The sequence below is a fragment of the Lissotriton vulgaris genome, chromosome 11 (assembly GCF_964263255.1).
Source record: "Lissotriton vulgaris chromosome 11, aLisVul1.2, whole genome shotgun sequence".
Classification (NCBI taxonomy): domain Eukaryota; kingdom Metazoa; phylum Chordata; class Amphibia; order Caudata; family Salamandridae; genus Lissotriton; species Lissotriton vulgaris.
In genome coordinates this window covers 142135518-142158601 of record NC_141699.1, presented here as the reverse complement: position 1 = coordinate 142158601, position 23084 = coordinate 142135518, and the positions used below count along the sequence as shown (strand labels likewise).

The 23084-nt window shown below is 44.1% G+C and overlaps 1 protein-coding gene across 2 annotated transcripts in view; it reads left to right on the top strand.

Annotated features, from left to right (window-relative positions):
- Positions 1-23084, top strand: part of CCDC62 (coiled-coil domain containing 62) — a 218235-nt gene that overhangs the window by 42745 nt on the left and 152406 nt on the right. For both annotated transcript variants that reach the window (XM_086942944.1, XM_086942945.1), the window contains 3 exons: positions 1996-2097; positions 2651-2822; positions 10874-10975. In XM_086942944.1, coding sequence (XP_086799070.1) covers positions 1996-2097; positions 2651-2822; positions 10874-10975 — 376 coding nt within the window. The remainder of the gene's footprint in view (positions 1-1995; positions 2098-2650; positions 2823-10873; positions 10976-23084) is intronic.

The following is a 23084-nucleotide window of genomic DNA, read 5'->3' as shown; positions in this document are numbered from 1 at the left end:
AATTTGTTAGTACTCCTGAACTTATAAAAGAAGTGCAAACAGCTACTAGGAACACTGTTTTCAAGGGAGGGTTGTTGCCATTGGAGCATGGTAATGCTAGGAGGGAAGGGGTCCCAGTGAGAATTAGATAATTCTTGCAAATTAAATCAAATTAGGAGACACTTAATGAGTCTACGATGTTTTATTCACATTATAGACCAAACCAGGATATAGTATCCAACATTACTAGTTTGAAAAGGTTGAATAGTGCCCCTAAAAGTGAGGAGGAAGTGATAAAGTGAGGGTAGTGCAGGTAGGGAGTAGTGACAATAAAATCAGATATGTATCTGATACATTTGAAATTCAATTGTAAATGTACAAAACGGTCATCGATCCAAAAGCATTATTTCAACAAGCACATGCCCCACAGTAATACATTGTATGTAGCAATAGTGGATAGGGGGCTGGAGCAAGGAAGAGAGTTGTCGACGTTTCGACCCACAAACAATGCAGGAATCAATGGAGCCCTTGCGGCGGGGTCTTCATCATGAAAGTCCTTTAATTATTGATCCTTTAACATGCTCTCGATGTAACTTACTCCGCACATTGCGGACTATTTTCTGAATAATCCATACATTGTTTGAATTCCCCGCAGGACGTCATGGTCTTCTCGCGGAGGTTTTCAATGTGATTATATGACAGAACGCACCGATTAACTAGGTAGGCTCTCTAATGGTGTGTTTTATTTTAATTTTAATTTTGTAACTATGGCATCTTTTTGAATAGGCAAGTAATTTGTACCTATCATTGACATTCATATGTTGCTAGTCCCCCCTATTGTCCTGAGGAAGACCCCGCCGCAAGGGCTCCATTGATTCCTGCATTGTTTGTGGGTCGAAACGTCGACAACTCTCTTCCTTGCTCCAGCCCCCTATCCACTATTGCTACATACAATGTATTACTGTGGGGCGTGTGCTTGTTGAAATAATGCTTTTGGATCGATGACCGTTTTGTACATTTACAATTGAATTTCAAATGTATCAGATACATATCTGATTTTATTGTCACTACTCCCTACCTGCACTACCCTCACTTTATAACTTCCTCTTCACTTTTAGGGGCACTATTCAACCTTTTCAAACTAGTAATGTTGGATACTATATCCTGGTTTGGTCTATAATGTGAATAAAACATTGTTGACTCATTAAGTGTCTCCTAATTTGATTTAATTTGCAAGAATTATCTAATTCTCACTGGGACCCCTTCCCTCCTAGCATCATTATGACCCAGGTCCCAGTGACTTGTTCTGGGTAAACCCCTTTTTGATACTCTACATTGGAGCATGGTAAACACTGATTTCCTTTGGCTGGGTCCAAACTGAGGTGGTATGGTGGGCAAAGTAACGAAGGCCTGCGATGTGGCTTGAGTAATTAGTAGTGGCTGAGATGAATACAAGCATTTCACAGATCACTTTTTTTTGTACTCTAATGTTTTGTATACTTGAATGGTTTCTGTAGGTGGTGGCGCAGTGTAATATCACCTCAGGACAGTAGCATTCTTGCTGTACAGCAATTTATCATCTTGGTGCTGCAGATAGAAAACGTTCATAGACCTGTACTAGATAGCTGAAGGTAATATTTAATGGTGCATTTCTGACCGTTCATGCTGGATGTTGCACTACTGTGACCTGATGTTACAATGAGGTTACATTCCAGGTATCACCTGCTTGTAAAAAGTTTTAACCATATGAGAAGACATAACTCTAATGAGACAGACAAGGTTACTGACACCAATGTCTTAGTACATTGAATCTTAAACGTATAAAAATGATACTTATTAAAATAATACCTTAAATGTTACTTCCGGCTGAGTACATTTAAAATAATCAATACCCGCCCTCTTTCAACCCAGTGAGGCAGTGTGTTCATGACTGTCAGTGTGCAGAGACGTTAAACTGAATACTATGCTGCTGTTTTAACACTTTATTTTGGTTTCTCTTTTGTATAAATTTTGTAGGAGAGAAATCAGAATCTCAGCTCTTCAGTATTGGATCTGTCTGCCCAGTTGGGAAGGTGCGAGGCCCGGGAGCAGGAGCTGACCACCATGCTGAGTCTGAAGGTAATGTTGTCACTCACTGCACCTTCTGCCCTCTACCTACTGTGTCTCTATGATCTGTGTCAAGTACAAGTAATCCCCAGGGGGCTGTCTTACAGGAAGACAGGGCAAATGTTGTTATATTAATAGGAAAGAAACTTCAACAAATTCTTGCAACAGATTTAGCAAGAAATGTCTGCTCAGTCAACAGCTTGGCATCCCCGGAAACATAGGCGAACTAACCATGCAAGAACACATTGCTGTAAATAATGATGGGCTGGTCTTTTTATCTTTTGACCCGAAAATGCTGCCTTTTAATATATTTATCAATTTACGTGCTGTTCCATTTCCTCTCATTAGGCCACAGGATTGCATTTAGCCAGACTGGATCTGCAGTCTTTGGAAGAGGTATTTAGATGCTTAGACTGTTACGGAGACAGCAAAGTGTTTTGGCTTCACTGTTTTAATACTGTGACACATCACAAATCCATTTCGTAAAAATGTATTGTTTGACATTTAGGTCATAATAATAAATGTACTCTTAATCTGCTCCAATGCTTCATTTGCCTTTCTTCAGGACAATGATATAATGGAAGCAACAAATCACATTACAGAATTTACTGCCAGGTTTCGGAAGTTGGAATGTGCTTTGCAGGATGCCCGGACAAGGGAAGTCCACGTTACCAAAGAAGTGGAAGATCTGAAGCCACGGCTCAAGGGACTAAAGAGTGAGATGCTCAGGCTTAGAGGTCAGTCATTCACCAGCATTAATGCAAGCACTTCCACTTTGTGAAGCAAGCGTTCATGGTTCACTTCCATAGGATTTGTAGGTCTCGACTACAGCATGCGTGTTTGTCGAGTTATAGTAAGGCTTTCAAAAGTCTACCCAAACTGCGGATCAGGTGCAGTTCATGTGAGCCGGGCGCGTGCACATTGCACACCATCGGCATCAGACTCAGACGTCAAAGGAAGCCGATCCCCCGCCCCCGCCACCCAATGCCGCTCCCCCGCCCCCACCACACAATGCTGAGAGCTTGTTTCTTTCAGTTAGAGACTTACTCCAAACTAAGGCATGATATACTCTTGAACATTCAAGGAGAACAAGTCACAGTGAGACGGGCGGTGGTTTGCCAAGGATTACACATATATTCGTAATAAAGATGGGATCTTAGAAACCCTTTCTACCACTGTCGCCATCAAATCCATTTCCCAGTTCGTGGATAGCAGTGCAGCATTTGAAGTCTGCCCCCTCCCCCCCGCCCCCTTTGCCGGGTGCAGTCTTAGCAGGGGACGACAGTGCTTCGAGGAATTTCACACCAATACCCGTTGGGCCAGTCATATTAATAGGCACCAATAAGGCACCCCTTCCGTTCCAACTAATGTCCAGAGAGGCAGGAAAACAAGCGTATCCTTGAAGTGGAAATGGGGGTCGGCGCTTCCGGAGGCCAGAGCTCCCCCACAGCACAGTGTGTTCCAAACATGACCGCCCCCAAGGCTGAAAGCCAAGCGCCACGTTCACCTTTCGACCATTAGGTGAACGTCAGACAGCGGGCGGCGGCTATTGGCCTATGCGACGAGTTAAAAAACCTTCCTCTAGCTTCCATCTTGAAAAATCCTAGTTTTCTTCTTCCTAAACTGGGTTGAAATAAAGAATCCAATCGAAAAGGTCTAAAAACACGGCAGCGAGCAGTTCTCGGCCTAATAAAACAGATGCATATGTCAGCCATGTGCTCGTTTAGTGGTAAACTAATTTGTGTGTGTTAAAATAGTTTTTCTCCTCTTTCAGGTGCCTCTCTTACTCTATGGGCTATGATCGGAGAATATCTGCCCCTCACTCTCAGTAGCTACCTAGGCACATATACCCTTCTCCTACAAGGCTGCTATTATGCACCCCCTTCGCTTGTCTAGACAGTCCCTCAAAACCGTGGGCCACCATAACCCCTCCACTTTTCTTGCACATACTGCTCTCGGCACATACTCATTCATCACATGATGTCTCCGTTTATAAACTTCAAATGAGACTCTACCATTTATTTATCTTACATCCGTTATAGGAATTTTTTTTTACAGATATCTTCCTTTATCTGGGGTATCAGATCCCCCCTTATATTACCATTTATATCCTCATGCCCAACATAATTACATATATACCAAGTCAGAAACCCATGTCCATTTAGTTATTGAATCTCAAAAATATTTTTACAATATATCTTCACGTACATTTCGGTCTCAAGAGACAACAATACATACAATATTACACTTTCCTTAACAAAATTAATTTGGATCCTCAATGTAATCATCCACATGAACATAATAATGCAGCACTCAATTGTTAACAAGCAGCATACCCCCAAATTTGACTCCTTCCAGTGAACAGTATCATCTCCTTATTTCTGCTCATATGCTGCATGTAGCTGTAGGTTTAGTTTAAAAAAAAAGTACAAAACACTGACACTGCGTGTCGGTGTTTTCAACACTTTCTTATCAGCTTCCTCAGGGAATAGGCAATAACTGTGAATTGTATTGATCACGCATGCTGTTTGAAATTCTGAGGAATTCACCGGGATTCTTGATTTCTTCACTGAAGGGAAGTGCACTTTTCCATTTCTAGGCTTTAAACCGCTATTTAGCCCTTTTAAAGAGGCCCATCATTTCCAGCGGCGGCTGGCAAAATCAGTTCTGGATTACCAAACGGGCAAAGTAGGCACGGACCCCTGGGCCCCACTCCTTATAGGTCTCCACGACAATAGATCAAAACAATATTGATTAGATCTTGAAAGACAATTACCAAGATTTCTTAAATATTGCTTCCAAAAGATAGAAAAAAATTAACCAACTCAAAGAAACGAAAACTTTAAAAGACTCAATAGAGAAAGCACTGTAATAATGTAATGTACCCATTAACAACATAAAGCTCATAAACCATAGACATCAGATTCACATAACCGCTTGTCTCTTAAAAGCTCATCTTCTGGCAGCTGTCAGTTTGTGAAAAAAATCCAGTACTTTGGGTATATGAGATAATTTGCGCGGGGGGGGAGACATTTCAACTGCTATGGGCCTCCACAGGCTTTAATCTGGCACTGGGTGAAATTTGAAAATGGAAGGGCATAAACTTTCCAGATGTACAAAGAAGTGAATGAAGCAGCAATCTAGTTGCATTTATACCTCAAAAACATTAGATGATACATTAAATGCCCGTGGCCTTTCTAACCTGCAAAAGAGCTATGTTCAAAAGAGTTCTTTGGGACTAAATTATTAAAGACCTGATTGTGGTAATACCTTTGAAATTTTAAGCATAATCTTATTGGTTTAAAATATGCCCACATCATTTTTATTTTTAAATAAGTATTGCCTTATTCAAACCTGTTCCTTGTGTATAAATATTTTGCAATAGTAATATCTATAGCTACCAAATTTTACAGATAAAAGTGATATTTCAAAATCTTATGTTTATCAGTTTATGAAACTTAGCTTTTGTGAACAACATACTTTACTCACTCCGACCATGGTGGTAATGGTGCCTGCAAGTGGAACTCACTGCTGTGAAAAGGCGCTTAAACAACATCCTTTCAGAACACCATCACACAGGCCACGTGCAAAAGCAAAGCCTGTCTACAGCTTTTAGAGATGGTATAAGAAATATAAATTTTACATTGGAAAATACCACTCGTTTCTTGCAAGACACTTAAATACTCTTCGAGAGAGACAGTGCCAACACTTAACTCTTGTTTAATTTTTTACGGATTGTTCATTCAAAGTTATTACGACTGCAGCAACAATCACAAAAGCAGTTATTTGCTGTATGGTTGTTGCTCCAGTAACATGCATAAATAAAAAACATGCATGGCTTCACATTTTTAGGTCTAGCGGAGCCAGCCTGCATGCACTGCTAGCAAGACATTTAGTAAGGGGGACTTCAAAGTACTATCACTGGCATAGTGCTACAGTGCATGAGGCGTGCACGCGTGCAAAGCAGCCATATGGCTTTACGTCGCTCTCCCTCAGAGCCTCCTCTCCGCCCCTTTCCCTGCTGCTATTACGATTTTTCAGGCCTGAAGCTTGAGTGCACGATGGCGTGCACGTGCACAGCTGCTGCTCGCATCGCACTCCCTTCTCCCCCCTTTTTCGTTCGCTTTAATCGGGCTCCTCTGCTGCTGGCATACCCCTACCCTTTTCGCCCAGCCCTTCTTGTCACCTCGGCGTGCACTCACCCCTCCTTTCGGCCTCCTTGATGTTTTCAGTGAGCCGCCTGGCCAATGCTTGTTGTAATTTATCCCTAACATCATCACTCTGAGGAAGAGGTGACTGTGCAACTGGATTTTGGCATTCTAAAGAATTAAGGGTGCCCCATTTGTTCCCCTGTGAAGCCTAAAGGCTTGCATTTTATGTGTTTATTCGTAACCAAGCAGTGCGGTTGTTTCACTGACAACCAATTGATTACCCATGACGCAGGGCATGTCTCATGGGTCAATAGGGACAAACTCAGCAACTGAGCAGTGGACTCATATTTGAAAACTCCCACTTATCTACAGAAAGCGAGAGGGTTATATCCAAGCTCATAAACGTACTAATAGTTTGACGCTTGAAGGCTGCACGGTACATTTGGCAAAGGACTGGGGCGTCAAACTCACTCCAAAAACCTACAAACAAAAGGCCTTCAAAAGAGAGCACACTCTCCATCATATGAAACTGAAGAGGCCCAGAGCAGATTAAAATGCTTATTCTAACATACGACTGAACTGGCATATGAAGCAGCACTTATGAGATGTTCTCTCAAGCAACGGCAACAAAAAAGCTTTTTCCGACAAAAAGCAACGATAACCTTTGCGGTCACAAAGAATGTGTTAATAATGACATACCCGTTTGATGAATTCATCATGATGAGCCCTCAATTGCGAGAGGGTCAATGGTGACAACTTAAACCCTGAAACCGGTCCTAGGAGGCTTGTTTCCGGTCCAGGGAGGACCTGGCTTGGCAGTTCGGGCTGGACTGTTCCCTTGAGGCACAGGGTCAATACTGATTTGCATATGGCCACGTCTAAACTGGGGTGGCATGGTGAGCAAAAGAATGATGGATTTAACCCAGATCTCTTGACTGGGGGAGAATGTTTTGATTTGTTCTGTATTCCATCCATCAATTGTGCGTCTTTTGCTTTCTCGCCCTAAGTGCGTAGGCTATGCCTAGACGTAGGTCCCGGGCTCACTGTGCCACTGGATTCAAGCTATCCTGGTTGAAGTGGGGTGAAACCCTGAAACCGGTCCTAGGATGCTTGTTTCCGGTCCAGGGAGGACCTGGCTTGGCAGTTCGGGCTGGACTGTTCCCTTGAGGCACAGGGTCAAGACTGATTTGCATATGGCCAAGTCTAAACTGGGGTGGCATGGTGAGCAAAAGAATGATGGATTTAACCCAGATCTCTTGACTGGGGGAGAATGTTTTGATTTGTTCTGCATTCCGTCCATCAATTGTGTGTCTTTTGCTTTCTCGCCCTAAGTGCGTAGGGTATGCCTAGACGTAGGTCCCGGGCTCACTGTGCCACTGGATTCAAGCTATCCTGGTTGAAGTGGGGTGAAACCCTGAAACCAGTCCTAGGATGCTTGTTTCCGGTCCAGGGAGGACCTGGCTTGGCAGTTCGGGCTGGACTGTTCCCTTGAGGCACAGGATCAAGACTGATTTGCATATGGCCACGTCTAAACTGGGGTGGCATGGTGAGCAAAAGAATGATGGATTTAACCCAGATCTCTTGACTGGGGGAGAATGTTTTGATTTGTTCTGCATTCCATCCATCAATTGTGTGTCTTTTGCTTTCTCGCCCTAAGTGCGTAGGGTATGCCTAGACGTAGGTCCCGGGCTCACTGTGCCACTGGATTCAAGCTATCCTGGTTGAAGTGGGGTGAAACCCTGAAACCGGTCCTAGGATGCTTGTTTCCGGTCCAGGGAGGACCTGGCTTGGCAGTTCGGGCTGGACTGTTCCCTTGAGGCACAGGGTCAAGACTGATTTGCATATGGCCACGTCTAAACTGGGGTGGCATGGTGAGCAAAAGAATGATGGATTTAACCCAGATCTCTTGACTGGGGGAGAATGTTTTGATTTGTTCTGCATTCCGTCCATCAATTGTGTGTCTTTTGCTTTCTCGCCCTAAGTACGTAGGGTATGCCAAAACGTAGGTCCCGGGCTCACTGTGCCACTGGATTCAAGCTATCCTGGTTGAAGTGGGGTGAAACCCTGAAACCGGTCCTAGGATGCTTGTTTCCGGTCCAGGGAGAACCTGGCTTGGCAGTTCGGGCTGGACTGTTCCCTTGAGGCACAGGGTCAAGACTGATTTGCAAATGGCCACGTCTAAACTGGAGTGGCATGGTGAGCAAAAGAATGATGGATTTAACCCAGATCTCTTGACTGGGGGAGAACGTTTTGATTTGTTCTGCATTCCGTCCATCAATTGTGTGTCTTTTGACAACCCAAACCACCCACCATCAGCACTGCATCTCATGCTTGCGCACCGCGATAAATAGACCCTTGCCCTAAGCCTTTCCCTTTCGTTTTGAACCATTACTATTCAATATTTTTTTGTTTTGTTAGGCACGGGGAAGTTAAGTGATTTGCCCAGAATCACAGGATGTTGCGCACCCAACCATACACACACACACACAATCACAATCACATACACAACCACATACACAACCCCACACACAACCACAAGCACACACACAAGCACAACCACAAACACAACACACACAACCACAACCACAACCACACAAACAACCACACACACAACCACACACACAACCACAGCAACACACACACACAACCTCAACCACATACACAACCTCAACCACATACACAACCTCAACCACATACACAACCACAACCACACACACACAACCACACACACACAACCACACACACAGCCACACACACAGCCACACACACACAACTACAAACACACAACCACACACACACAACTACAAACACACAACCACACACACACAACCACACACACACAACCACACACACACAACCACACGCACACAACCACACACACACAACCACACACACACACAACCACACACACACACAACCACACACACACACACAACCACACACACACACAACCACACACACACAACCACACACCCACACACAACCACACACACACACGCAACCACACACACACACAACCACACACCCACACACACACACCCACACACACACACACACACACACACACACACACACACACCCACACCCACACACACACACACACACACACACACAACCACACACACAACCACACACACAACCACACCGTCAGTGCACGCTTTCACCAGGCACAGACACCATCAGTCATCAGTGCACGCTTTCACCAGGGACACACACCACCAGCCGTCCGTGCACGCTTTCACCAGGCACACACACCACCAGCCGTCAGTTCACGCTTCAACCAGGCACACACACCACCAGCCGGCAGTGCACACTTCCACCAGGCACACACACCACCAGCCATCAGTGCACAATTTCTACAGGCACACACCAACAGCCATCAGTGCACACATCAATTGTTAACGCAGTCCCAATGAACTATTGTAGCAATCACAGTATGGCACTCTTTAGTTTTAAACATATTCATCTAAAGCGCAGCATGCCACCATTGCTACAAAAATAAATACAATTTATAGACTTTTGTTGCAATTGGTGTTGCAATATTTAGCAATGCCAATAGCTCGCACTTAATTAATGCGAGACCTATTGCAAATGCTTGTTATGCTGTTGTTGTAAAACAAGCTGGTAGAGATCTCTTTTTGTGGAACTTTTTTTACAAACCAGTACATTTTTAAAAGTGAATGACAGTCCCAGGTTGTCAGCTTCAACCAGGCGAGAGTCTTCCATTTTAAAAATCTGACTGCAGCTGTAGTCTGTGTTACCACCATGTTCTCTTTTTTCTTTTTCACCTTACACACATTTATTTACATCCAGTAACCACCTTCCTGCAGCAACACCTTTCCTACCACTATAGACCTGGCCCCATTACCCATTAGCATGCCTTCCTGTCATCTCCTACTTCTTTTTGTAGTGAACCGGGTAGACACTTAAGACAATCTAGCGTAAACCATTTGAAATGAAATCCTCTTTTTATTCCGCTGTATTCGATTCTTAATATATTTATATTTTTTTAATCAACATTTTATTTCCTATGTGATCCAGGCTTCAATATTGCATTGTATTTTTTAATGAAAAACGTTCACATTCATGAGTTTTTCAATATTGTAGCAATTTAACAAAATTGTAGTTCACTAGCTTGAGCTATTTTGGCTGTGAGTATTCACTTTAGTTTTACACCAGAATCAGGCATGACCCCTTTGCCATTCAAGATGATAATCTTTAAGGACTGACTTTTACCAACAGTTACTGGCTTATCTATTATGAATAAATAAATGTCTTTGTATCTGAATTCTTAATTTTCACATCCCATGCCAGGTAGCACATATCTTAAAAGGGATATGCTGCTATAGTCCGGCAGCAAAAACGATGGCCGTTATAGCCGGGAACAAATTGAGGTATTGTTGCTGTCATGGAGCACCCACAACACTATTTACTTGGGAAAAAAAAACTTTTAGCCAACATTCAATCATGAGTTAGTGGTCAGAATAACAGCATCAAATAAAACCAATAAAGTGTTAAATATGAAATGTTTAATTCAACTTTTCACCCCTTTTCTCCTCTGTAACTACTATAACTACAACAATTGGTTGTATTGATTATAGTCTTCTTGGTATTAATTTTTGTGTATTGCTGTGCAGAGGACCTGATGGAAAAAACAGCAGAAAATAATGAGCAGCGGGAAGAAATAATACGTTTAAAGCAAGAGCACAGTACGTTTCAGTCTGAGCTGGATTTTGCAGGTAAGCAATAATCTCACACTAACATGGCACGTGCACGAGAGGTGTGTAATCATGTTCGCATCCTGGTACAATGATACCAAAGTGCACTGCAAACAAAACACCTGAATATACTGCTGTGAATGTTCAAAATGGATATAATTATTGATTGCATCTAATATGATTTGTTTCAAGAAGCAGAATTTCTCTGTAAATGAGTTGGAGCTTGGGAGTAAAAGCACTGATAAACCTCCCTTTACAGACTGAACAGTCTCCAGGTGCTGACCTGTTTGTGACAGAAGCCACGTTGCTAGAATATCATAGATCAGTTTGTGCCTACATTATGAGGAGCTGGGCTTTGCCCACACAGACACCACTTTATACCACCTAATGTGTGAACTAGCTAGACGTTTAAAGTGATGGGTGGCCAACTTGCGCTTCTAGGTTATAGACAATTAAAAAATGAGGAAGCTCAAATAAAAGGTAAACCTAATTCCATGTCTAAATTGTTCTATTTAAAGCCTGTTGAGATTGTGACTAAAATGTGTGCAAAGGCTGATAATATAGAAAATAGTGTTTAATTAGATCAGAGAACGTTACAAACTTCCTGCAGGGTAACTGCAACAAGCATGATATATTCTACAGAAACAAAGTATTTTGAAACTTCATCCTTCTCATATTGAGTTACAGCCTTGTCCTTCCAGAGGTACCAGACATGATGTTGTGTTTTGGATTGTGCTCCAGAATCTTAGGATGAAACATAGAGGACTTTAGAGTGGACGAAAATGCATGGAGATGTCACAAAAGTTGAGTCTATCTCATCTGTGTTGTGCTTGCCGGTCAGGTGTCCAGGGTCTGATCAATTTGGGTTCAATTCTGTCTCACATAACTGGACTTAATTATGTGGCCTGGAGGTCTTAATTCATCTTATTTTAAACACTTTATCTTTTACACATTGATGCGCCTATTCTTCCCTTTCTGGGGCACCTATGCAGAAATCCGTGTGATAAATGTGCTATGTTTGAACATGAGGCATTATATATTCAATATGATTAAATATTTTCAGTATGCTTAAGAATTGGTTATAATCGATTTATCAGGTGATGTTGATGTCCATTTAATATTACATTATCACTGAGACCACCCCCCTTATTGTACCGCAGATGAGACAATAGTCTCAGTTTCTTCTTTCTGTTCTTGGGTCGTCACCTCCCTCTGGCCCCACGGAAGTGCATGAGGTGGTTCTTGTGATTCTGCTGGCGGGTTCTCCCTCGGCTTCAGGTTGGCCTCTGGTGTCCAACACCTCAGCGGCATCGGTGCACACGCCATCCCGGCTCCCACTTTCGGATCCTGCTTCTGGTCTATCAAATCCAATATCTGCATCAGCCTCTTGTTGATGCGGTGCAGATGAAGCCCGGCCATCGCAGACTCCCTTCCTCTGGCTTTTCCTACTGAGGACCATGGTTGTGGAAGTACTACGGAAGATATAGTGTGTCCTCCTCCAAATACCGACATTTCGGAGACTGCAAATTGCTTTGACATACCTTTGATGGCCCCTTCCTTTTTGGTGCGCACCCCAACTCTGCTTTGTTCTTGTTCAGGAATAGTCATGGTGGTGCAGAGTTTTAACTCTGTTGTTGTACTAAGGTCATCAACTACAGTTGTTTCCCCTTGTTTTGACTCTTTTTCACCTTCATAAGACCCGTGTTCTTCTCTCCCCTTTCACAAGGATACACCCAGTGTGGTGTTTCTGCTTTCTGCAGATACTTTTTTATCATTTATACTGTCTGCAACAGGTTTCGTTTCCAGCCATCTGGAACTTATCGTACATTCTGGCCTCCTCTGCGTCTGTTCTTGGCCTTTTTGCCGCTTGAATTTTCCTATTGAGTACTAACTCTGTGGGAGGTATTCTGTTTATATCGTGTGGTTGCATTATTGCCTTGTTCCCCGTTTCCTGGGACCTTATTTTGTATGCCTTGGAGGCATTTTTGTTAGCTACTTATGAACTTAGTACCCCTTATAGGGACTTCGCCTTCTTCTTTTCTCTGCCCTTATGTCAATAGGGGTTGTGCTGATACCGCTGGCAGATAATCTCTTTGGCCTGATTTGCATTCCTTTTCATCTTCTGCACTTTTCAGGTGTTTGCGCTTTTCTTTGCCTTGTTTTATTCTCTGGAACGTATGAGTTGCTCGTATTGTGTTTCTATTGGTTCAGGCCTGGGTTCCACAACTCCAGCCTTGTCATGTTCCTGATACTCTTAGTCTCCATCAGTCTGTTATTCTTGTTCCTGTTTTACACATTTCTGTCATCGTTCCCCTGGGGTGGTTGTTGTGTCTGCTGTTCTTTTCGGTCCTCTTCATCTGGGGTTATAGTCCCCTTGCTTGTTTGGATCATTACTTGGTATCCTTATTTCACAAAAGACTTGGTTTCCCTTTTTTCCCCCTGTATCTTTCCTCCCTCCACACCTGCCGTCGTGGCGTCCCTTTTTGTAGGGGGGGGGGGGGGGTTTACATTCCACACCCGCCCCCCCACCCCACCCAGTGGAGGGATTTCATTACTTTTTTTGGGGCATATCTTATATTTTCTCATGTTTCCTTGAAGCTTTGGTCCGGTTTCTTACCTGTGTCTGATGCTTCTGTAAGTTTGACATTGTGTGCTTGTCATAATCAACTGTCTGTTGCCCCTTAGTTTTCGCCAGCCATCTGTTTCACCCTGGCGTTTTTTTTCTTCTTTTTAATGGTGGACCTTCAACATGTTGTTTATTCTTTGCTTCTCCTGCTACTGCCTGCTGGCATCCTTCCTCAGTCGGTGGTGTTGGTTCCTGGATGGTTGCCCTTGTTTTCCTGTAGTGGGCGATGCCTTATGTTTCTTACTTCTATGTAGCATTGTGTTGCCGTTTCCTAGCTTGTCTTTCTGTCCCCACCTTCGTTACTATTGTAACCTCTTCTGTCCTTTTTTGGTTACCCCTGTACTTGGAGTGTTCCTTATTCCCTCTCCTCTCGTCCTCCTGCTCACTAGTGGAGGTTGTGGGTTACCTTCGTAGGAGTGGATATACTTTTGCTGTATGACTTGTGTGTGTGTATGGGATTTCAATGTTTTTTATATGCAGATTTTTCCTTGTGTACGTTTATATTTGGATGTCTCAGCATGTATATGACTGTCTTTTGAATGGATCTCTTGAAGAGGTCTTTTACTTCAGGTATAGCTATGTGTATGTGGCACATATGGTCGTCTGGCCTTCTATACGGTGCACATCGCTGCGTTTTATCTACACCTTCTTGGTGTCCTAGTTAAACCTTCTTGGTTAACCTTGTCCGTTTACTTCCTTCCTTTCAATGAGAGTCTTGTTTTTCTAGTGATGCTCTTCTGCATTCATTGTTCTCTCATTTCTTTTCTCTGTCATCTTTGATTGGAGGCCCACTTTTTTCAAAATAGGCTTCTCAGGCTTGTTTCCGTTATGATCGGTAGGCACTCTTATTCTTTGTATGTGTTCGCTGCATCTTATTTTATTTTATTTTGAAAGTTTTATATAGCGCAAACAAGATCTTTGCAGATATCAGAGCGCTTTACAAAGCATGGATACAAACAGGAGAGTATATAACAGTCCATTGGGCATAGCGTGGTTGTAGGTAATAAGTGGGGTGGGGTAGGTACATGGGGGGAGCATAGTAAAACAGGTACATCAATAATGCTAATAGTACAAATAAGTGGGAGCAAAGACAGTCAGGTAAGACAATAGTACAAGTAATAAAACAATCACAGGGATCGAGCGGATAGTACAGGTCGGTGCAGAGTCTTTAACAAAGCCTCATTAATAGTTCAAGTGTATTTAGCCATGAGGATAGCCTTTACTTCTTTCTTAAAAAGTGTAGTGGAGGAGATGAGCCTGGTTTCAGGAGGGAGTGAGTTCCAAATCCTGGGTGCCATTCCTGAGAAGGAGCGTTTATAAGTTTTTTCCTTCCTGAATCTTCGCGGTTTTAGCAAAAGATTATTTGTGCCTCTAGTGTTTCTAGAGCCGCCAGAAATTGTCAGCTTCTGGGTGAGGTATCCGGGTGAGCTCAAGTGTACAGCCTTGTGTGTCATGCAGGCGATTTTCAGATGTATTCTGGCTTCAAAAGGCAGCCAGTTCAGGGATTTCAGGTCAGGGGAAATATGCGAGTGTTTTTTTGACCCAGTGATGAGTCTCGCTGCAGCATTTAGAGAAGCTCTTAGGGGTGCAGTAGTAGTTAGGGGGAGACCGCAGAGGGCGATGCTGCCGTATTCTATTCTCGGAATGACTAGTGCTTGTACTGCAGTTTGGAAGTCTTTGGCTGGGAGGAAGGGTTTAAGTTTCCTCAGGGTATTGATTTGGTAGTTCGCTCCCTTAGTTGCCTTGCTGATATGTTGCTGCATGTTGAGGTTGGTGTCGAGTGTTATGCCTAAAGATTTTGCTGAGTCCACAATGGTGGGTTGGACATTGAGTGCAGTTAGGTGTTTAAGCCAAATTTGAGTGGTAGAGATCTTCGCGGGAGGTGAGATCAGAAGGAACTCTGATTTCAAAGCATTAAGTTTGAGATGATTATCGACAAGCCAGGATTGGGTGCTTCTGATCGTTGAGTTCAGGAGCGAAATGTCTTTGGGGGATTGTACTTTGAGATATAGTTGGGTGTCATCGGCGTACATGTGAAAGTGTACATTGGATGCTTGTAGCAAGGTGGTGAGAGGTTCCATAACTAGGTTAAACAAAGTTGGGGATAGGGAGGATCCTTGGGGGACGCCTAACGAAACAGGTATTGGCGAGGACATCAAGTTGTTGCTCTTGAATTTCTGCGACCTGTTGTGTAGAAAGGAAGTGAACCATTTGAGAACAGTCCCAGATAGACCCATTCTTGTGTTTAATAGTTCGAGTAAATTATCATGTTTGACGGTGTCGAACGCTGAAGAGAGATCAAGAAGGATGAGGAGGCAGGTATCGTTTTGATCTAGGATTTGAAGGGCGTCATCAATTATGTGAGTCATACCAGTTTCTGTACTGTGTCCTGCTCAGAAGCCTGATTGATGAGGGTTGAGGAGATCAAACTGATCAATGTGTTTAGTCAATTGTAGTTGTGCGCATTTTTCCAACAGTTTGGCGAGAGTGGGAATATTGGTAATGGGACGGTAATTGTTTAGATCAGAGGGGTCGGCTTTAGGTTTCTTCAGTAAGGGCGTGACTTGCCCTACTTTGAGGGAGTCAGGGATGGTTCCTTGTTGAAGTGAGCTGTTGATAATTTTAGTCCAGAGTGGAAGGAGCAGAGGTGTGAAGACTTTGACGGCGTTAGCAGGGAGGGGGTCCGTGAGGTGATTGGATGGTTTCAATGTGCTGAGCAGTTTGCCAATTTCTTCTTCAGTGTAGGTGCCAAAGGATGACCAAGTAGCATTGTTTTTTGGTTCAGTGTGTGCTGTGCAGTGCGGTTTAGCGTAAAGGCTTGCGTCAATGAGGAGATTGCTCTTTATGTTGTCCGATTTTTGAATAAAGAAAGCGGCGAAGTCTTCACAGGAGGGTGCTTCGCGCATAGTGCTGAGTGGTTGGGGTTGTTCCTTGGATTGTGTTCTGATTAGCTCAAACAGTTTTCTTAGACGGTTTTTTGCTTGGTCGAGCTGGAGGCTAAAGAAGACTGATTTTGAGTGTTTTATTTTCCTGAAGTAGGCGTTTCTCTTATTCTTCAGGGTTTTTAGGTGTAGTGCAGAGGGAGCTGATCTCCAGGTGCGCTCTGCCATTCGCATGGCTCGTCTATCCTCATTGAGACTCCCGTCGTACCATGGATTGGAGATTTTAGCGGGGATTCTTTTTAGTTGCATGGGTGCAGCCTCATTAATTATCGAGGTCATGGCGTTGAGATAGTGGTCAGTCAAGGATTGGACGTCCGTAGCGCCGGTAGGAGGAAGTAGGAGGTTGCAGCTGCCAGGGGGTAGGGAGCCTGGGTTGAGTTTTTTCAGGTCTCTTTTCCAGATTTTAGGCTTGGAGGATTGGACTGGGTTGAGTTTGATTTTTTCATTAATGAAGAATGTGACCATATGATGATCTGACCAGTTGCAGGGTTGGATAGACTCGAGTTGGATAGAGTCCTCTTTGGAGATGATAAGGTCGAGGATAGAGCCTTTCTCGTGGGTCGGGCTGTTGCATGTTTGAGTGAGGTCAAGGGCGTTGAGGAAGTTTTTAAGACTATTTACCACCGCGTCATTGTAATCATTCCAGTGGAGATTGAAGTCACCAAGGTATATTTGGGTGAGCTGTCGTCCGGAATTGGTTGAGATCATATCCATGATTTGCTGGGCGAAGGTGAGATTGTCCCCAGGTGGGTGGTAAATGCCGTGAAGAGAGCATATCGGTTTGCCCTCACTGATAATAGCGAGGCAGATGTATTCAAAGGAAGTTGGGGAGGGTAAGGAAGGGGAGGTGACTTTCAGAACAGAGAGGTTGTTCCTGTATATGCATGCAATTCCACCACCTATTTTGCCAGACCTGTCAAGTCTAATGATGTGGTAGTTGGGGGGGGAACCAGAATGTCCATTATAGGTGTAGAGGACTCTTTTAGCCAGGTTTCAGTCATGATGATTAGGTCAAGGTCCAATGTCAAGATGAGATCAGCGATGGCGGAGGAGTGTCTAGAGGCCGATCTGCAGTTGAGGAGAGTGCATTTGAGATGGGGTGTGTCGAGGGAGGTAGAGGGTTCTAGAGAGAGGGGGACTTTTCTAAGGTTATTAGGGATTGAGATTCTGTTTAGTGTGGGGGGGTCTGCGGGGGTTTGAGTGTATCGTTGGAATGAAGAGGTGTGTGGTGGATGTGTGGATTAGGGGAGCTGGGTCGTAGGAGCGGAGGAGGGTGAGTATGTCTAGGTCTGAGAGAGGGTTGCATGGGCGACGGGGGCAATTGTTGCGATTGTAGACCGGGATCTTGGTCCAGTGTGGGGGGTGTAGAGTGGGAGAGTCATCCGGAAGGGAGGAGAACCTGCTGGGAGGGGGGGGTTGTGGTGAGTGGGGAGTGTCTGGGATGTGTGCAGAGTAGTTCTTTGATGGTGTGAATGTCTTCTTTGAGCTGGAGGAGGGTGGCATAATCTTGTCCAGGGTGGGATGGGTGTTGGTGTTGGGGATGATGGGTGTGGATGAAGTAGAGCGGAGGTTGGTAGTGTGGGTGAGGGCATTGGTGGTAGGCGGAGAGAGCCGAGTGGAGGTTGAGTGTATTGTAGTGGTGATGGGGGAGCAGGTAAGGTAATGGGGGCTGAGAGTGGGGGGGGAGATGGGATTGGAGGTGATCCTGTTGTGGGGAGGGGGAGTTAAATTAATAGATGTGGTGTGCTCTGCGTGATTAGTTAGAGGGTGGTATTGGGGACTGAGAATGGGGGGGGGATAAAGGGTGTGATTTGTTGTTGTGCGTGTCGTTCTGGTGTTGAACTAGGGGACTGAGAATGGGGGGGATAAAAGGTGGGATTTGTCGTTGTGCGTGTCGTTCTGGTGTTGAACTAGGTTAGACAGGTTGTGGGAGGGGGCTGTGATGCAAGGGGTGAAAGGAGGGAGAGGAATGGGAGTGGTATGAGTGGGGGTCCGAGGGTTGGTAGGGAGGTGGGGGGTCGGCTGGTGTATGAGGGGGAGAGATCTGTGTCTGTGATTGCGGAGTGTGGGGTGGTTACAGCAGGTGGGTGATTGACTGGGGTGCTGGGGGTAGAGGTGAGGTGCGTGTCGTTCTGGTGCTGAGCTAGGTTAGAAGGGTTGTGGGTGGGGGCTGTGAGGACCGGGGTGATAGTACTGGAGGTGATATGCGTGGATGTCCGAGGATTGGAGAGGTGCTCTTTGAAAGTGGGGAACAGGTTGTCTAGAAGTTCCAGGTTCCTGTCTGTGGCTTGAATTAGGACAATCCCATTATTGTAGATAGTAATGGTGGTTCTGCCTGGGAAGAGTTGGGATGGTGTGATGGAGAGTGTTAGGCCATGAGCGAATTTCCTGGTGGTGGAGACGTTGAGTAAGGTGAGGAAAGCTTTTCTCCAATGCTCTCTGCGTGTGGTATGGAAGATAATGTCGGTGTTCAAGGATCCATTGACCGGTGAGAAGTAGGTGTCGGCAAAGGGGGTTTCAGGGTTGGACCTCAGGAAATTGTGTTTAAAGCGTTTCGCAGCTTTTTTGGTGAGTGTGGGTGGGTAGTTGATTTTATATGTGTGCTTGCCGATGGGATCCATGATAGGATGGCGGTGTAGGTGGGTGCGGGAGGGTGAGCAAAAATGATATACAATAGTAAAAAAGCAAATGCAAACAATAATTTACATGTGTAGGTGGGTGCGGGAGGGTGAGCAAAAATGATATACAAGAGCAAAAAAGCAAATGCAAACAATAATTTACATGGAACAAAAGTGACACTAGTGAATAACCAGAATAACCAAAAAATATGAGGTAGCAATCAGTGCATTAAAGGAATAAAAATCCGGTATAGGTGGGTGCAAATGCAAACGATAATTTACATGGAACAAAAGTGACACTAGTGAGTATCCTAAATAACCAAAAATATATGAGGTAGCAGTCGGTGCATTACAGGAATAAAAAAGTGAATGGGAGCAGCTTACAACAATGTACAGAATACACGTAGAAGTAAAATACTGATGATATACTGGAGCAAGATACAGCTGCAAACAAGAAGTTACAAGAGTCTGGAGCAAAATACAACTGCAAACAGGAAGTTACATGAGTCAAAAGTGACACTAGTGAGCAGCCAGAAATATATGAGGTAGCGATCGGTGCATTACAGGTGAAGGAAAAGTGAAATGGGTGGAAGTAACATAAATGTGCAAAATACAATTAGAAATAGTCTAAAAAGTCCAGTTCTTAGGTCAGATAGTGAGAAATGACTAGTCCATGATGGTCGCCAAAGAGAGACCAGTCTAATATGGCCGAACAAAAAGGGGAGATAGAGAAATTAGTCCTCTGTCTGTTGTTATTACTTTGAGAACAGGGAAGGGCAATTTCACTTTCTAGTTGAGCAAGCCCAGCTCCTAGCTTGCTGGGAGAGAGTCTTATCTCTATTTTTGGAGGTCTTGTGTGGAGGAGTTAAGTTGAGGAGCCTCGTGGGCAGCAGAGGTACCGGAGGGGATTTATTGCTACAGTTTTATGGCCCCAGCCATTTTGAACAAAGGAGGTGGTTTAAAAATGTGAACCAGCGAGTGGGGTGGGTTGAAATAAATACCTTTTGTAATTTCTGCTCACAAAGCATGTTAATTTTGCCAGCAGAGTTTTGCAGATGTCAATGGTCTGGCCAGAATGTGCACAGCTGCGGTTGTTCATCGACTTCTGGCAGGTTGAAGTCTGTTCTTCTTGCGCGGCCAGAGCAGCTGAGCTGTAGCCCCTTCCGTCTCGATAGGTGATGTGTTATATATTTGCCGGTGGATCGGGCTCTTATCCCTTTTGGTGGGTTCTCGACCTCCCAGGCACAGCACACGTCCCGAAGCACAGGCTCACCGACTGCAAGAATGCCCTCGTGTGCACCACCTCACCACAGGCAGGATCAGTGGGGGGGGCTCCCGTGTGGACAGCATTGTCAGCACTGCACACCACGGGAGTCTCTCAGATACGTCCCAGCAGCCAGCCTCGGGGATCCAGCCTCAGGGATCGGACATCGGATATCCGGAGCCAGGGCTTGCTGTTCCCGGTGAACACCTCACGGCAGGGGGGTCTTGCCGTTTTGTTCTGCAGGGCGTCAGGGCATCTGAGCTTGCTATGTATGCTCCATCCATTGGCTTTGAGCCTAGCCTCTATGGACTATTGTCCTTTGTCCCTTTTTATCCCCGATCATGGGTTGCATCCCTTTTTGGGGCATCCTCCTTTGCTGGTTCTATACAATGTTTCTCATGGTCTTGTTGCTTTCTGCTCCCTACAGGCTTTTCATAGATCAGTCCTTCAGCGAACAGCTTGCTTCACCTATCATTTTTCTGATAGTCTGTTCCCATCTATCTTTTGGACTTTGCCTCTTTGGGGATCGTTAGTGAGGTTGGTTTGCAGCCCCTCCTCCGTGGAGTATTGCTTGGGTATCTGATTCTAAGATAAGGAATCTGTGGCTAGATGTGTCTATCAGATGGACAAGTTACTTACCTTCGGTAATGCCTTGTCTGGTAAAAACAGGATCTAGCTGCAGATTCCATACCGACTCGCCAATCCTCCCCGCTCTGCGAACTACGGGTCCTGTGGTCTCCTATCCCTCTCTTTGTATTCTACTGCGGTTCTTTCTATCTGTACTTGTTAAAGAATTTTCCCCTTTTTGGCACGCTGTGTCTTGAGGCTGCTTCTCTGTGTGGCTCTGTGTTGTTGCCGCGGATATGGTCACAAAGAAACTGATGTTGGCACATTGAGGGAGGGCTTATATGGACTCCGTTAGCGTCACATTCCGGAGATGATGACCCTTCGGAGTCGCTCGATGCCCTCTACAGATGCACACAGGTACTGCTGATAACATTTCTGAATCCAGTCTGGCACTTAGGGAGGATTGTAAGATAAGGAATCTGCGGCTAAATCCTCTGTCTAACAGATAAGGCGTTATTGAAGGTAAGTAACTTGTCCATTATATATTTTACATATCACATGATTTATTACTTGATTTTAGAACTCTTTAGAAAGATTTGGAGCATCTCAGTCTAATTCTCAGTTTTCTTTTCATTGTTTACCTGACACTGCAGATATGTCTTGTCAATGTTTTGAGAAATATGTATGGTTTTTTTTGGGGGGGAGATTATGTGTCATAATTTAAAATATGTAAACATGTAATTGCTACAGTGTTATTTTTTTATGAGTTCCAGGATGTTCGATATGCATTGTAAAATGTACTTTGCTTTTGCAGTACAGTGATAATATAGAGTAAGATTAAACAAGACCGAAAAATAAAGAGCAGTAAGGGACAGTGATTATAATGTATGCCTACAGGATTCTTCACTTAGTGTTTATTTTCACACACTGGGGAGGATTCAGTTGTAGATGTGTTCATCAAGAATTGTCTTTCAATTATGTACTTATTAAATGTGCTTAATAATCCAATGAGAGCAACATTGTTATTATGAAAGAACCTTTTTGTCTTACCAGCACTGAAAGAAGAAATACCGTTAACCATCCATTTATCTTTATTATTTATTTAGGAAGGCTAAATGTTCTGCAAATAAAGTAAGACATTTGAATTATGGCAAACAATTCATAGTGATGCAAGCTTTGAAACCACTGACAAATGTTCAATAAAACTCTTTACTCCAGCAATATATAATTTCATTAACCCAGGATGTGATGTCCAAATATGGTGATGCTGCATTTTCCTACCACTTCAATTCACTCTTGTGCTCAGGTGCCTGGACTCCCATTTCAGAATTTCTATCTACAATCTGTTTGAATATCAACAGGACTGCGTGTTCCTCTTGCAGAGGGGCTAAATTCCTCTTTTTGTTTAAACTGGTCATCCATGGGCATCTAGATTCACATTTTTATAAGGGAAAAAAACTTTTTTTTTTAAAAACAGATTTTATTGGCATTTTTATTTTTTACCATTGGTCCATATACACATGCTTAATCATCAATTGAATATACCATAGTGATTCCACATCAGGGTCATTACTTATGTTACAGTGGTTCAGGTTGCCGTCATCAGCCGCTTCTTAGCATGAGTCCTTTCTAAGGAACCCATTCCTGACACTGGTATCTACTCGACTTCTATTTAAGAACTGCCCCCGCCCACTCCTAATTAACTCACCTCTCCCACCCCTGCGCTGCTGTCAAGTATGAAAACTATGATTCTCTGATGTGTGTGCATGGTCTGGGTCGTCCTCTACTGTGGCCAGGTGTGTTGGGCCGCGTTCTCCTCTCCGGGGCTGCTGGTTCGGCATGCCATTGCGTTCCGTGGTACTCATGCTGTCTCCCCCCGGGGTCTACCTGGGCCGGAATTACAGGTTGGGGCGGTCCCTGAGGTGTGCTAGGCGCAGATTCCTGTTCCTCGTTCCTTAAGTCAAGGAAAAAAACCTTATTGCAGGTTCCCAGATTAAGATCTTCAGCCTACTTGGAAGATTGAAGTATTATGTTAGTGTTTTACTGTGCCCATTTTAGTATTGTTGAAACATTGGATCAAACTTAATCTCCATCAAGCCTATGCCAGGTAAGA